General features: G+C 44.7%; 1 protein-coding gene across 1 annotated transcript in view; it reads right to left on the bottom strand.

Moving 5' to 3' along the window:
* Positions 1-13,223, bottom strand: part of LOC119381726 (uncharacterized) — a 92,490-nt gene that overhangs the window by 42,729 nt on the left and 36,538 nt on the right. The window contains exon 2 of the mRNA XM_049412877.1: positions 9,324-9,449. Coding sequence (XP_049268834.1) covers positions 9,324-9,449 — 126 coding nt within the window. The remainder of the gene's footprint in view (positions 1-9,323; positions 9,450-13,223) is intronic.

Here is a 13,223-nt window from a genome sequence, read left to right as displayed (position 1 = left end):
AAAAGGGGGGTGGGGAAATGGCGATGTAGAAGCAATTAAGGAATCGGCTCACGACGATGTAGGCCTTTGGAATACTCCATTTTATATGTAGTCATATTACCGTTTGTTTTCCTTTTTTTTTTACCCAGGAAAGAATTTGTATCTCACAATCGCCGCGGTAACTTGGAAGGGGCGTTAACTTCATGCCAGCTATAGCCGCCTGCGACGAACGCCGAGGAATCGTTTTTTTTTTTTTTCCCCATTTTTGAGGTGCTCTGAGCGTAAACTCTAAAACCGCCGGTCGACAGCCGCACCCGCTGTGTCCTCGTTTCCAGTGCACGCCTGCTTTTTGATCATCGCAAACTGATTTTTTTTCTTTCCAAATCTGGTGTTTGTGCTCCTCACAAAGCAGATGAGTCGGGCTGCGATCACCGCTGTTCGGGCTATAAATACACCTAGTACGTAGCGTGATAACACGTTGGTCAGCTATAGAATAACTATGCGTGGCGAAGCGCTACCCGCGGTTCTTTGCTTTTCTTTCTTCTTTATTTATACACCTTTATAACTCCCTACGAGGTAAAACGACTGAGCTAGCTGCTCGAGGAGAAAAAAAAAAGCTTGAATACTGTCTCGCAGCCACCAGTTTCTTCACCCAGGTAATAAATACTGGAAGCAAACTTATAAAGAATCTGAGAAGCTCATTTATTTAGCCGAAAAAAAAAACGCGATGTAGGACTGTACAGCTATATACAATGAACGTGTGTTCGTTTTCACGCCTACTGAGGTCAGTGAACCTGCGTCAGGTTTCTCTCTGATATCGTTGTATGAAGGAAAGGGAATACAACATCTGCATTTTGGTATTTAATTTTATGCTTTCTCCTCTTTTTGAAGGTAGCCCTAACGCTTCAGCCGCAATATGGCAGCAATACGGGGTGCTATTCCGTACGGTGTCAAATTCCGCCATATTGTCAAATTTTGTGATGGCGGCATTAAGTCAACGAGAGACCGTAGCAGCCGTCTGGGTCGATCAGAGTTGACCTATAGCGGAATTCTATAACGTGGCGGTATTTGACAACGTCCTGAATAGCACCCACGGCCGCAGTAGTATGGGATGGGCTTGATGCATTACGGGCTCGTCTTGTTGACGACCCTATACCATTCCTCTCCTTGCGTTCCCTCTTCCTGTAAGGTCGCGTCTCTAGATTCTCCTAGTTAATTTACGTAATCTGGTATTAGTCAATGTGAGTATTTAAACCAACGAACGTTCTTGCGTTCAGGGCCCTTAGAAAGGCGGCAGGACAGTGAACCGGCGCATGCAAATGACACATTACGCCATCAATATACATGTATACACAGTTGAAATGGAAGACATCGCAAATGCAAATACGGCCGCTATGTCTACATCGTTATCTAAAGACGGGATTGCGGCTGTCTCGCCCACTCAGACAACAAAGACTAATTACAACTTTACTAAAACAGAACACTTCAACATGGTCGTCCTAATTAGAAACAGCCAATGTTTGTTTGTTTTTTTCTTCGTAGAAAAGTGTACGCTGACACATCGTTGCATTACAATTCTTGGCATGCGAGAGCGAAGTGCTTAACGCAACATCAATGAACATTCGAACTTTGCTGGCTCTACGCGCCTCTTGCTTGTTCGCGAATATAAAGAAAAACGATGACCCGACCGAAAGCTTGGGAGATGTTATATGCTATGTTCCTCGGCGGTGTAACGCGGTACTCCGAGATGAAAAATGGGTGAAATACGACGCGATGGACTCACTGAACAAGCATCCGCTGCGTGTTAAAACGCCCACGCACGTTAGAAGATATTTAGTACGTCTCATTCAGTCATGTGTCAAGAGAGGAGCGAAATGGTCGCGTGTGACACCGGTGTAAAGTTTAGCCAGAGCCAAATTTCTAAACGCCGTCCCCGTTCTATGATATAGCCTAATTAAAAAGTGACTTGACTAGACAAGTTTTCCTCGAAGCCTTCGTTATTCTGGAAGCTAATACGGCCATCTACGAGCACCTTCTTATGTTGCCTTTTCAATATTTTCTTTTAATAGTACCTTCCTCTCGCTTTACATTCTTAATTTTTTTCTGAGACAGAGTTTTTTTTTCGCCTTCGATGTTGTCCTCTGCATTTTGTTTCTTGATGACCTGTCGCGTTTGCTAGCGGCCTTATTTTCTTGTCAACTGTTTTGATTGCTTCCTGCGTTTATTTTAACACAGTTTTATATGTATATTGGCGAATTGCTTCCCTTTCTTCTTTTTTTTTTCATCTGTGTAGAATGATTGCAGAACATATAGTTTTTTTTTGTTATTTTGTACACTGCAGCCTTAACTTTTAGAGTACATACCTCCTCATACAATGCCTCCAGAGGCTTGTGGTATGTTTAAAGGGGCCCTGTAACACTTTTCTGAGTTACAATAGAATAGTCTCACTATAAGCGCATGACGCTTCACTAATCGCATGCCGCAAAAAAATTTTACAATCCATCAAGTAGGAGTGGAGTTACAGGGATTTTTCGCACGCTTTAAGCGCTTTCTCCCTCCTCTCGTGGCTGCGAGCGCACTGAAAGCTACGCAGGGAGGGGATTGACAAGGGGCCAAGAAGATGCGACCCTTCGTCAGCGCGCGTAATAACTTTGAGCACTTTCTTTCCTTTTTTTTTTCCTTCGAAGAACGCGTGGCTGACATTCAGTGTGATCGCGAGCGCGCGCGTGGGCACATGGCGGCATCCCGCGGCGACCAAGGTAACTATTCCGCTCGATAAGCTCAAATCAACCAATGGCATGGAACTTGAGTATATGACGTAGTGATTTTGAGTATATAGCATCATTTGGGGAAAGAAGAGGGAGCTATTTTTAGCTGGATTTGAGAATTTATTGTAAATTCCAGGCTACGTGCAGCGCTATAATGTTTGGCTCGCGTGTTCTCGCGAGCCCCGACTACCAATCGGCAGCGTTTTCTGACCATGCTCAAGAAATGTTGCAGGGCCACATTAAGTAAAAAAAATATTAATGATTATGCTGACTAAATTGATAGCACTTCTGCCAGGTATCTTAACCAGCGACTATACGCGTCTCACGACACTTTGAAGGAGTGCATATCGAGTATCAGCTACCGGAACTTCAGCTACCGGAAGAGTCAAATCATGATCATGGGCGTTAGTCATCGGGACGGAAATGCGCCAATAGGCGTTAACGTGGGTGCGTCCACATCAAGCGTTACTATACCTGCCAAACAGTGCTGGGCAGTATCGAAGATACATGTATCTTCGATACTATCTTAGATACTTTTTGGGTATCTTGTATCTGTATCGCGATACGTCTCGCAAAACAAGTATCTGTATCAGTATTTCCGATACATTGAAGAATGTATCGTGTATCTTAAGATACAAGATACTACGATTGCACCACTACCGTGCGAAGCAATAAACGTTGGCTGAGCTCGAGCTTCTCAAGCTGATGCTGCTGCCACGAAGTCCCCGGAATAAAACTAAAGGCAGTGACATTATTTTATCTTTCCGCAAGAGTTTTCCATCGAGGATAGGCGATAAGCTCCGAGCGTCCCTATATATTGGTTGCGCAGAGTTACGAGGTGGCGCTCGCGTCGTCTCGACAGACAAGCGCGCGAACGTCTGCGCCCAGCCGAATTTTTGTTTAATCGTTTTTTTAGTTTCGTCAGTGCCGTGATACTCGGCACTTTAGCCACTCTCCTGTGCCGCGTACTACAATGCGTGCCGTGTCTTTCGCACAGATGCTGGTGCCGCTATAAAGTCATTATCGAAGTTCCTCTTGTGTGGTGCTTCTTTACGAAGTCTGAAGAATGCAAGAGTGGCTGGTTGCTGTGCCTCTTGTGGCTTTCACACTTCGGCGATTTGAAGGACCTCGTGAATGCAAGTTTGCATTACATGTAATGAGATTGACTTATATGCAAATAAGATTCTAACAGCTATGGCACCAACGGTACCGATGCTGAATTTAACAGAACGAGCATTCTCCTAACAGACGCTATCTTGGCGTGCGTTTGTTTTTTTTTATTCAAAGAGTTTTTAAAATCATAATTTGATTGTTAGCAGAAGTTATTTCTTAGCTGTCCTTCTTTTCCATCCCGTACATTACCTATGTCTCTATATTGTTTTTTTTTCTGCCGGTCTGTTTACTGCAATATGCCTTTAACGTGCTGCCAATGTAAGCTCTCTGCTTTATTCCTAGTTTTAACAGTCTGCGTCATTTCTGCTTCTGTTCGTCTTCAAGTGGAATATAAGTTTATATACTTATATTCCACTTGAATTTACTGTTATGTAAAGGTGATGTTGAGAAGAAATATATAATAATCCGGGCGCGCCTGGAGTATACAGTAATGATAATTATGCTTACTGCTAAGTAAATTAGCAAATTTGAGTTTGCATTATAATAACGTAAATTATTAGGCGCCATACTAAATACATTGGCAAACGTATTCGAGAAACACTGTTATACCATATGCTCCGTTTTTCTCATGCGCGTCCCAAAGAGTCGTTTTACGCCATTTTCCATGGGCACTGAGTTCAATTGTCGTAGCTGTTAGTGGTTACCCGCCGCGGTGGTCCAGTGCTTATGGCGCTTGACTGCTGGCCCGAAGGTCGCGGTAGCCGGATTTCGATGGAGGGAAAATGGCAGAGGCTTGTGTGCCTATATGTAGGTTTTAGAACCCCAGGTTTCCGGAGCCATCCATACAGCATCTTTCCTAATCATACCGTGGTTTTTCGACGTAAAACGCAACAATTATTATTAGCTCTTGGGGATGCCTCCTGTATCGTGTTTCTATACTTATTCGCCGTGTTTGATATGGAACCGCTTTTATATTTTACTTAGATATATTTTTTTTGTTATTTAGGCTTCCCTGAATCCTTTTACTTTTGCTAGTCACCAGGTAATCGGATCTATAAGTCAATAACGTGAATAGCGGCGGTGTCCTGCAGCGTTTTGCGCAACTGTACAATTCGTCTGAAACGTTTCTGGGCTGCACATGTTCTTGGTGACGTACACCTGTCCGGTGATCCGTTATTGCGAATACCGTAATATGTTTACCGGCAAGGTAGAACTCCACAGCGGTATTTGCACCATCGTGCGAAGGCTTCTTATTGAATTCATATGGTTACTTGGCAACCCACTTGCTGGTCAGCAAGCAGAGCAGCGACTAGCTACCATCACTTACAAAAGCTACAAGCAAGAACCGCTATCAGCGAAATGTATAAAAGCTGTCATATCAAGCAGCAACACAGTGCCAATAAGTTGTTTCGGAATGAAACAGATATACCATGAACAAGAAGTAAAAAAATTTTGAGAGATACTAACAGAGTTTTCATTCAAGTGAAACACAATTGGTCGCAGTTAATAAGTTTTCAAGCGAACATCTATCTGCATAGGCATTTAATGCTGCGTTATATAGATATATATTAACAAATTTGAGAATGTATCGAAGTATTATAAGATACAATTGGAATGTATCGTATCGGATACAATCAGTGTTGCAGTATCTTGTATCTGTATCTCAAATACTTCTTGCCTGAGTATCTTGTATCGTATCGCGATACAATTTCAAAGTATCTTTGCCCAGCCCTGCTGCCAAACAACAATAGACATTGTACAAGTTCTCATATATCAGTGCACCATAAACAATCAACTACCTCTATGACGACACGTTTCGCTTTCGTGTTATACCGATTCCTATGAGGAAGGGTTCAGCCATCCTTTTTAAAGACGATTAAACGCAGAAATTTTGGTCTGTCTGTCTGTGTGTGTGTGTGTTTGTCTGTCTGTCACCCGTGTCAGCCGCCCGGCGAAAGTTGAACCACTTAATGATCGCCCAGCCATCTTGAACTGGTGGCTAGGTTCATACTTGTGTGGATTGTCGATCAAAAAGCAAACATTACGCATATCTGAGGCGCAAAATCACTAGGTAAATATTAGGTGGTGTGTTCCTTTAATAGAAAATACATATATACGTAATTCTAAAGACCCTAGTTTCTTAAGCTGCTCTGAAAATGCGACTGCGCTGAAAATGCGGCGGCGCTATGCACGCCGACGAAAGCCCTCTGCCACGGAGGAAGGAAAGAACTTGCCTTCCTCCGTGCCCTCTGCACAAGCTCATTGTTGTGTTTCGGTTTCGGTTCAGTATTGCACTGTACGAATGCCAGGGGCGCCGCTCTGGCATTCCTGTTTTACCTAGGCGACGTGTAAATAAAAGAGCGTGTAGATAGTACTCGTTGAGTGCGGACGTTTCTTCTTATTCGGCGCTTCGCGCGAAACCGCGTGTTCGGGCTGGCCGGCGTCCCCGCCGGTAGCGTTGGTCACCGCCAGTCTTCGCCTGCTGCTGCGCCGGGACTACCAGCCCGCAACACGGCACTCATGTTTCCCGACGTATTGCCAGATGGCGTCCATATCTCACGCAGCGCCTCTTCTATCGTCTTTAGACGACATTTGCAGCGAAGCACGCAGATACGCGGCCAATTTTTTTTTGTTATGTTCGCAAATATACATAAGCAGTATTACGTATACATTCTATTGTCCATTTTCGTCCATTTTTATTCCGCATCTAGAGTATTCCCTTTAAATGACAAGTACTCGTGTTAAGGTTCGTGTTCTGAGCTCTTGGCCAGCCTTTGACGTGCCCATCATGCTAGTTATAGGGCAATCCGCTATGCATGGAATGTGACACATGTTTCCCTTATACGTGAACCGAACGATAACAAACCTATATATTAGTGAACTTTCTTTTCCGTGGTGATTTTTAGGTTCTAGAAGGCTCCACCAGTCCGCCTCGGTGGTATTGTTTACGGTGCTCGGCTGCTGACCCGAAAGTCGCGGATGCGATCCCGGCCGCGGTGACCGCATTTCGATGAAGGCGAAATGCTAGAGGCCCGTGTACTGTGCGATGTAAGCGCACGTTAAAGATCACCAGATGGTAGAAATTTCCGGAGCCCTCCACTAAGGCTTGCCTCTAATCATGTCGTGGTTTTGGCACATAAAATCCCAGATATTATTAATACTAGAAGAAGGCTGCACCAAACAGTTACTCTGTTACCCGCCGTTTCAGCAGTATACAGGCTGTATTTCAACGCCAAAGCATTGTTTGGTAATTTTTTTTAGTACGTCACCTTCACAACCCTTTTCACACTGTGCACATGCGTTATTGTGTACGACCGCACAGCTGCCGCACCTTGAAACGTATTTTGCTCTTCCATCAAGGGCAGCTATGCATGGAAGAGAGTAGCAACACTGCGACCTGGAAAAGTCGCTTCATGCACAGCTTTGCAAAACATGCGTGCCACTGTTTGCGTCTGCCTGCAACGGCGCATGCGTTTAAAGAAGAACAATCGCAACGGCTTCAAGCAATAATTTGTCCATAGCGGTATATGTTTCAAACTCGGCAATCGGCGGTTTTCACATTATCCGCGATGAAAACCTAGCAGGTTTATTGCATCGTGTGTTCCATTATATAATATATATACGTATACAGCATTCTTTTTACTGTGAAAAGGAAGCAATAATGTGCAATGACGCATCCTGTGATAATGGCATAAAGCGGAAGCATCGTTTTTTAATTCTTTTAGTTGCTGAAAACGTCCATTGCACTATAACAAAGAAGGAACATAATGTGCCTTTCGTTGACAATTTCAAAGATTCCAGAGCTCTGCAAAACCTTTTTACCACGCAAATTTTTAGTAGTATATTAAGGTACGTATTTTCATCCATACACCTTAGACATTCCCCTTTTTCCTGCATTTTTCTTAATATTTCCGAAAATGAACGAGGCTTGTACATCTGTAGATGACTCAGCGACCTTTAGGCGCCCATATCGGACACAACTGAAGGCACGTACGATTCCCTATCCTTCAGGGACAGGTGACCTCGAAAAGTACATTTCTTTTCCCTGGACGCGAACACAGTTATTATTAATGCTCTTGCCAGAGCATAGCTATCTTCTTGGTTATCCCATTCCAAGCACACTCTACTGCGCTATAAATTCGACCATGCGAGAAACTAAAGCCTTGGACAGTATCAGAGCAAGGTGCTAATACTAGACGTTGCTTCAAGGGAAGAGATTGCACACGAACTATTAGGAAGGATGCATAGCTGCAGCATCGTGTCACCTTTCACTTTAGGCCATGTAGCGAAATCTTCGTCACATGAATTGGAACATGAACAATGGTGCTGTTAATTATTTAAACCATTCTGACAGTTCACCGTTAACTATAGTTGGGTGCATTTTCCAGCAACAGCGCGAAGACACAAACTACGAATAAAATAAGACACAAACAATTTTGAAATTCCGTTGTCTTTAAACAGAAGTGTGGAAACCCTTATTCACCGATTAAGGCTAGGAACTGCCTACACCAAGCATTTTTTACGCAGAACTGGCCGTGCTGAAACTCCTTGATGTGATTGTGGATTCGTAGATGAAGACATATATCACCTACTTCTATAATGCCCACAGCACGACGCACCAAGACGCCGACTTAAATCATCGTTAATAACATTAGACCGCAGACCACTAAGTTTAAGGAAACTTTTGGGCCCATGGCCAACAAGAGGCTTACAGAAGTGTGCTTTAAAAGCATTGAAAATTTTTCTTGAAGGGAGTGGCATCCTTGGCCATTACTTGCGCATTTAAGCTTTGTTTTGTATTAACGGCACATTGTATATTTATGTGCGTGTTGACTATTTTTATCTTGGTTATGTTATGCAACAGTTGCTGTTCATTTTTTTTAACAGCACCTTGTGTACACATATATGTGATTGTTGACTATGTTGTTTTGACTGTTATGTTATGCCTTGACTGTTACGCTAAGTTGTATATTGTATGTACTGCGGGTTAATTGTGATTAGAAATTTGGACCCTATGTACTTTATGTTTATGGACCCTATGTACTCCAAGAGCTAAGGAGTAGCCGGCGCCTTATTTGTGCGCCAACATCTCCTTACATCATGTCAATAAAAAAAAAAGGGGGGGGGGGGACATGTGTATTTCATCGTACTTTGCGTTTTAGTGTTGTTAGATAATATAAAACCGTCGGACAAACAACGTAAAGGTAATTAACTTCAACATACGCAACTGAGTACGGTGGCAAACCAGAGTGAGCGCTCCTTAGGAACTCATTATCCAAGACAAGGAGGGGTCGAGAGCGCGGAAATTCTCCCGCTTCAGTGCGCGCAGTCAAACCCCTTGCCCCTTTTTTGTTTTTTCTTCAGCACCGCATGCGCGGGCAGTTAAACTCATCGCTAATCTAGATTAAGTTACGAAGCTCAATCTTGGCGATAAGGAAGGCACGCAGGAAGCAAAGCGCTCACCGAAGAGTTTTTCTCCTTTTCGGTGTTTCTTGATTTTCGGTGGAGAGGCGGCTGGCAGTGGGGCGCCATCTTTGTGGACGGGCTTCATCATCAACGGCGCGCTCTCTTCGCCTGGATTTTGGCCGTCTGCAAAAGACGAGAGAAAGAGAATGAGAGAGAGAGTTTTCCAGCTAATTCGGGGCATGCCTCTATATCGTTTTCAGCTTTATGTCATTTCTCCCTTTCTCATTTTTTTCTTTTAATTTCTCGCGAGTGGCAGTTTTCGCGAACACTGCTTTCGCGGAACGGATAAGCGCCGCCATTTTTTTTTTTTTTTTTTTGCACACATCGTTTCGCGTGTGCTTTATGAGAGCGTTCGCTGCGTGGGGCGTTTCACGCGAATGACGATGTTATTTCGCTGCCTTCACTGATAGCTCGTTCGTTGTGCTGCGTTGTAGTACACGGAGTGATCGGCCTCGGTTTTGAAATTCCGGCCGCGGCGGCCGCATTCCTGCGGTAACGAAACGCGTGGAGTGCTTTGGGTGCGCGTGGACCCACGTTGTCCGATATGTCACTCTCGGTGCGCTCCTACACTAAAACACTATTTTAAGCACAGGAACGCTTATACAGAAAGCCCATACTATGCTTTTGTTTTATTATGCTGAAGCACGTTTTCAGTCATGCGTAGTTGAAACCGGTTTTAAACATGCAGCGTGTAATGCTTAGCTCGGAAATATTACAGCTTTGTTTGTCTTTGTACATGTAGTGCTTTACATTGCTGAAAATAAAAGTAAATATGTTCTAACTTTAACACATGTGGAATATGGTGCTTGGCAATTGCGGCGTTAAAGAACCGTCAAGGGGGGTCGGAGGAAGAGGGGTCAGAATTATTCCCTAGATCATGACCTCGACCAAGACGTAGTCGTGCACTTTTGGAGCGCTAAACCACCTAATTTTATTTGAACGCCGAGAATCTCCGCGACAATGTCCGCAGACTTAAAGAAGCAGTGTGTTTGTTTTAAACGCTACTATCGTTGCTATGCACTATTTGCCGAAGAGAGAAGGAAAAGCGGGCGTCAATCTGGACTCCGGCTTGTTGTACAAACACACTGAAAAAAGAACAAAGAAAGACAAAAAACGCGGACGATAACATTGTAGCTTCAGCCCACTACAACACTTGCATTCTTTCTTTTTTCGGTGCAGTCCATTTTTCCAGCGAGGCATAGAGAGAAAAGCGATGTGCTCCGTCGCGTATCGTTCCAGTCACAATTCTATAGCACACTGCCTGCGACTATCGGGCTGTGGATATTCGCTCGCACTTAAAAGCAATAACAGCCAGGTGGTACGCCAGAGTCATCATCCGGGCATTCAGGATGCACGGTCCCTTGAATCGCGCTCCACAGATTTCACATATGGCATGTGTCAGTCATGAAAACGACAGAAACGCTTCAAAAAAAATAAAGTAACATTGCCGAGAGGGTGAAACGACCCACTAGAAAGCGAATAGTACTATAGCTTGTACTTCGACTTGAACCTAGCGTAAAGTGTGAAAGTAAGGAAATCGCTGCAGACCGCAACCTTAACTGTCTAGCTGCGCTTGCTGACATTTGAATGGTTGTCAGCAGCGGTGGCAGGGTTCATTGGTGAGGGAAGAGAAAGGGAGAAAGGGTAGGAATACAAAAAAGGCTAGGGAAATGGAACACATTTGCAGTGTACTAAGGTAAATATGAATGAATGAATGAATGAATGAATGAATGAATGAATGAATGAATGAATGAATGAATGAATGAATGAATGAATGAATGAATGAATGAATGAATGTGATTATGTGACCGCTGAGATGCGTATTTTGCCTGTGTCGTCAATCCGGCAAAACGTTTGCGAAGCCGTAAAGTGGGCGAGAAATAAAAAAAAAATGTGTGCCACCTCTTATGAGTGCATCGTAAATAGTAGCATGCAAAATGAACAACGTAACACTGAGATGTACGCGGCAGCCTCTCCCTACATTGTCCGTTGTTATCTGTCGACGATACTATACAATACCACACGTCTGTAAAATGTGAGGCACATGTATATTTTCATAATCCTTGCCTATAAAGCAAGCGCCGAAACTGAGCATATCTGACGCCCCTTCCAGCAACACTTGCAGTACTTATAGCTTCCGTATCTGAATTTCTAGAAAGAAATGAGCACTCGATTATCGAAAACAATGAAAACCTTGAAGTTAGATAAACGACCATGCTGTACTATCAGTGTACGTGGCATAATAAGTATGATGGACAATTTGCGACAGCGATGGAAAGGAACTTGTGCCAAATGAACGTGGAAAATAATTGTCACACTAATTGTGAAAGTGAAGGGTCAAGCACAAACACATGCTTGCGCAAGTACGCACCCGAGTGGAAGTGCTGAGAAAGTTAAACACACGGACGCAACTATAGGAAGCACAAACAGAGTATACATCTACCTACATGTGGATTTTCTTTTTATGCTGAGTCAATGACTTACTTAAGCACAAGAAGCAGTCTTAACAGTAGAGATTTGTGCAATGGGTCGCGAAAATTGCGGAATGGGGCACAACTCACCAAAGAGACGAAGAATGGTTTAATGTAAGCTGAGTATGACCGCTTGGCAAAAAACGAACGACGTCATATCTTCACCAGGCGTGGCCATGTCATCGAGCGTGTTATCAAAGTTATGCTGAAGAACTTGATGTAGTAAAGTGCAAGCTAAACGTAATAACGGTGTTTGCAATGCCGGACTGAAGTTCTCTACAGCTAGGGACAGCGAATCACAGATACAATCTATTCAACTGGAGACAAAGTGCCACGGCGCACGGCAGTTAATCAAGAACCTGTCGGCGTACTTACTCCACCAAACAGCTGCTTTCTTCCAATGCTCGCAACGCAGTGTTGCTTTTCGCTGAGGACGTTCAGGCGAACGTCAAACAGGCGAAGAAACGAGGTGGAGGCGTACGCATGACCGCGAGACACACACACACTCGTATACTTCCTGGAGATGACAGCGGCAGCAACAAGGAGACGTGGTCGAACAGCGTAACACGATTTAAAATCGAAGAAGCAAGTAGCGCGGCACCGGGATGGAGTCAGATGGCAGGCACGCGCGGCGACGCTCCTTAAATTCGATGCTTGGCGCTGGTAGGTAATACGCGAGAGCAGCTGCGAAGCGTCGCCGTATTGCGTCGAACACGTAGCTCGGCGCGTGCAACGTTGCGGTATACGCTGGCACGTCGTGTGCCTACCTATCTACCTACATGCCTTCTCCACCTGCCAAGTATAGCGACCTTGTTTCGCGCGACTGGCTGAAGCCGAAAGGTTAGCTTTGCGCGCCACTAGCAGCCCCGAAGGCAAGGGCCCGGAGCAGGCTGGTTTTTATATTTTCTTTATTTTATTCTGCTTCGAACTTGTTTTGCTCCTTTCCTGCTACCTCTTTACTTTCTGCGACGAGCGAGCTAAGGTAACAGGAGCGGCTGGGCGACCGGTCTCTTTCGAAGCCGACGGAGCGATGTCGCCAACGTAAGAACAAATTAATAAGCACAACAAAGAAGAGACGGGAGCACGTAGAAAGGATCGAGGCTGAGGGCGAGATAACTGGCGTACGCGGTCGGCCCGAAAGTGCGTGCATACAAGCGAAGTGGAACGACCGCGTACACGAGGCGGAACAAATGAAGGCAGCGCGTACCGCTGACGCAATTTTGGCGCCGATTCGCGGCGCCTTTTCGGGAGCCCGTATTCTCCGCACTTGAATGACGTGATTGACGGCTGAGGAGTTGTTCTATTTAGCACAGGTGTAGTGCAGCGCCTGTCGTTTGTTATGCTACAGTGTCTCGGCTAGGAGTGACACGCGCCGTGGGGGGGGGGGATCGACAGGCGGAATGCCTCTGCTTCCGCGAGTGCTGCA

The sequence above is a fragment of the Rhipicephalus sanguineus genome, chromosome 2, assembly GCF_013339695.2.
Source record: "Rhipicephalus sanguineus isolate Rsan-2018 chromosome 2, BIME_Rsan_1.4, whole genome shotgun sequence".
Classification (NCBI taxonomy): Eukaryota; Metazoa; Arthropoda; class Arachnida; order Ixodida; family Ixodidae; genus Rhipicephalus; species Rhipicephalus sanguineus.
This window is presented reverse-complemented; position numbering and strand designations above follow the sequence as displayed.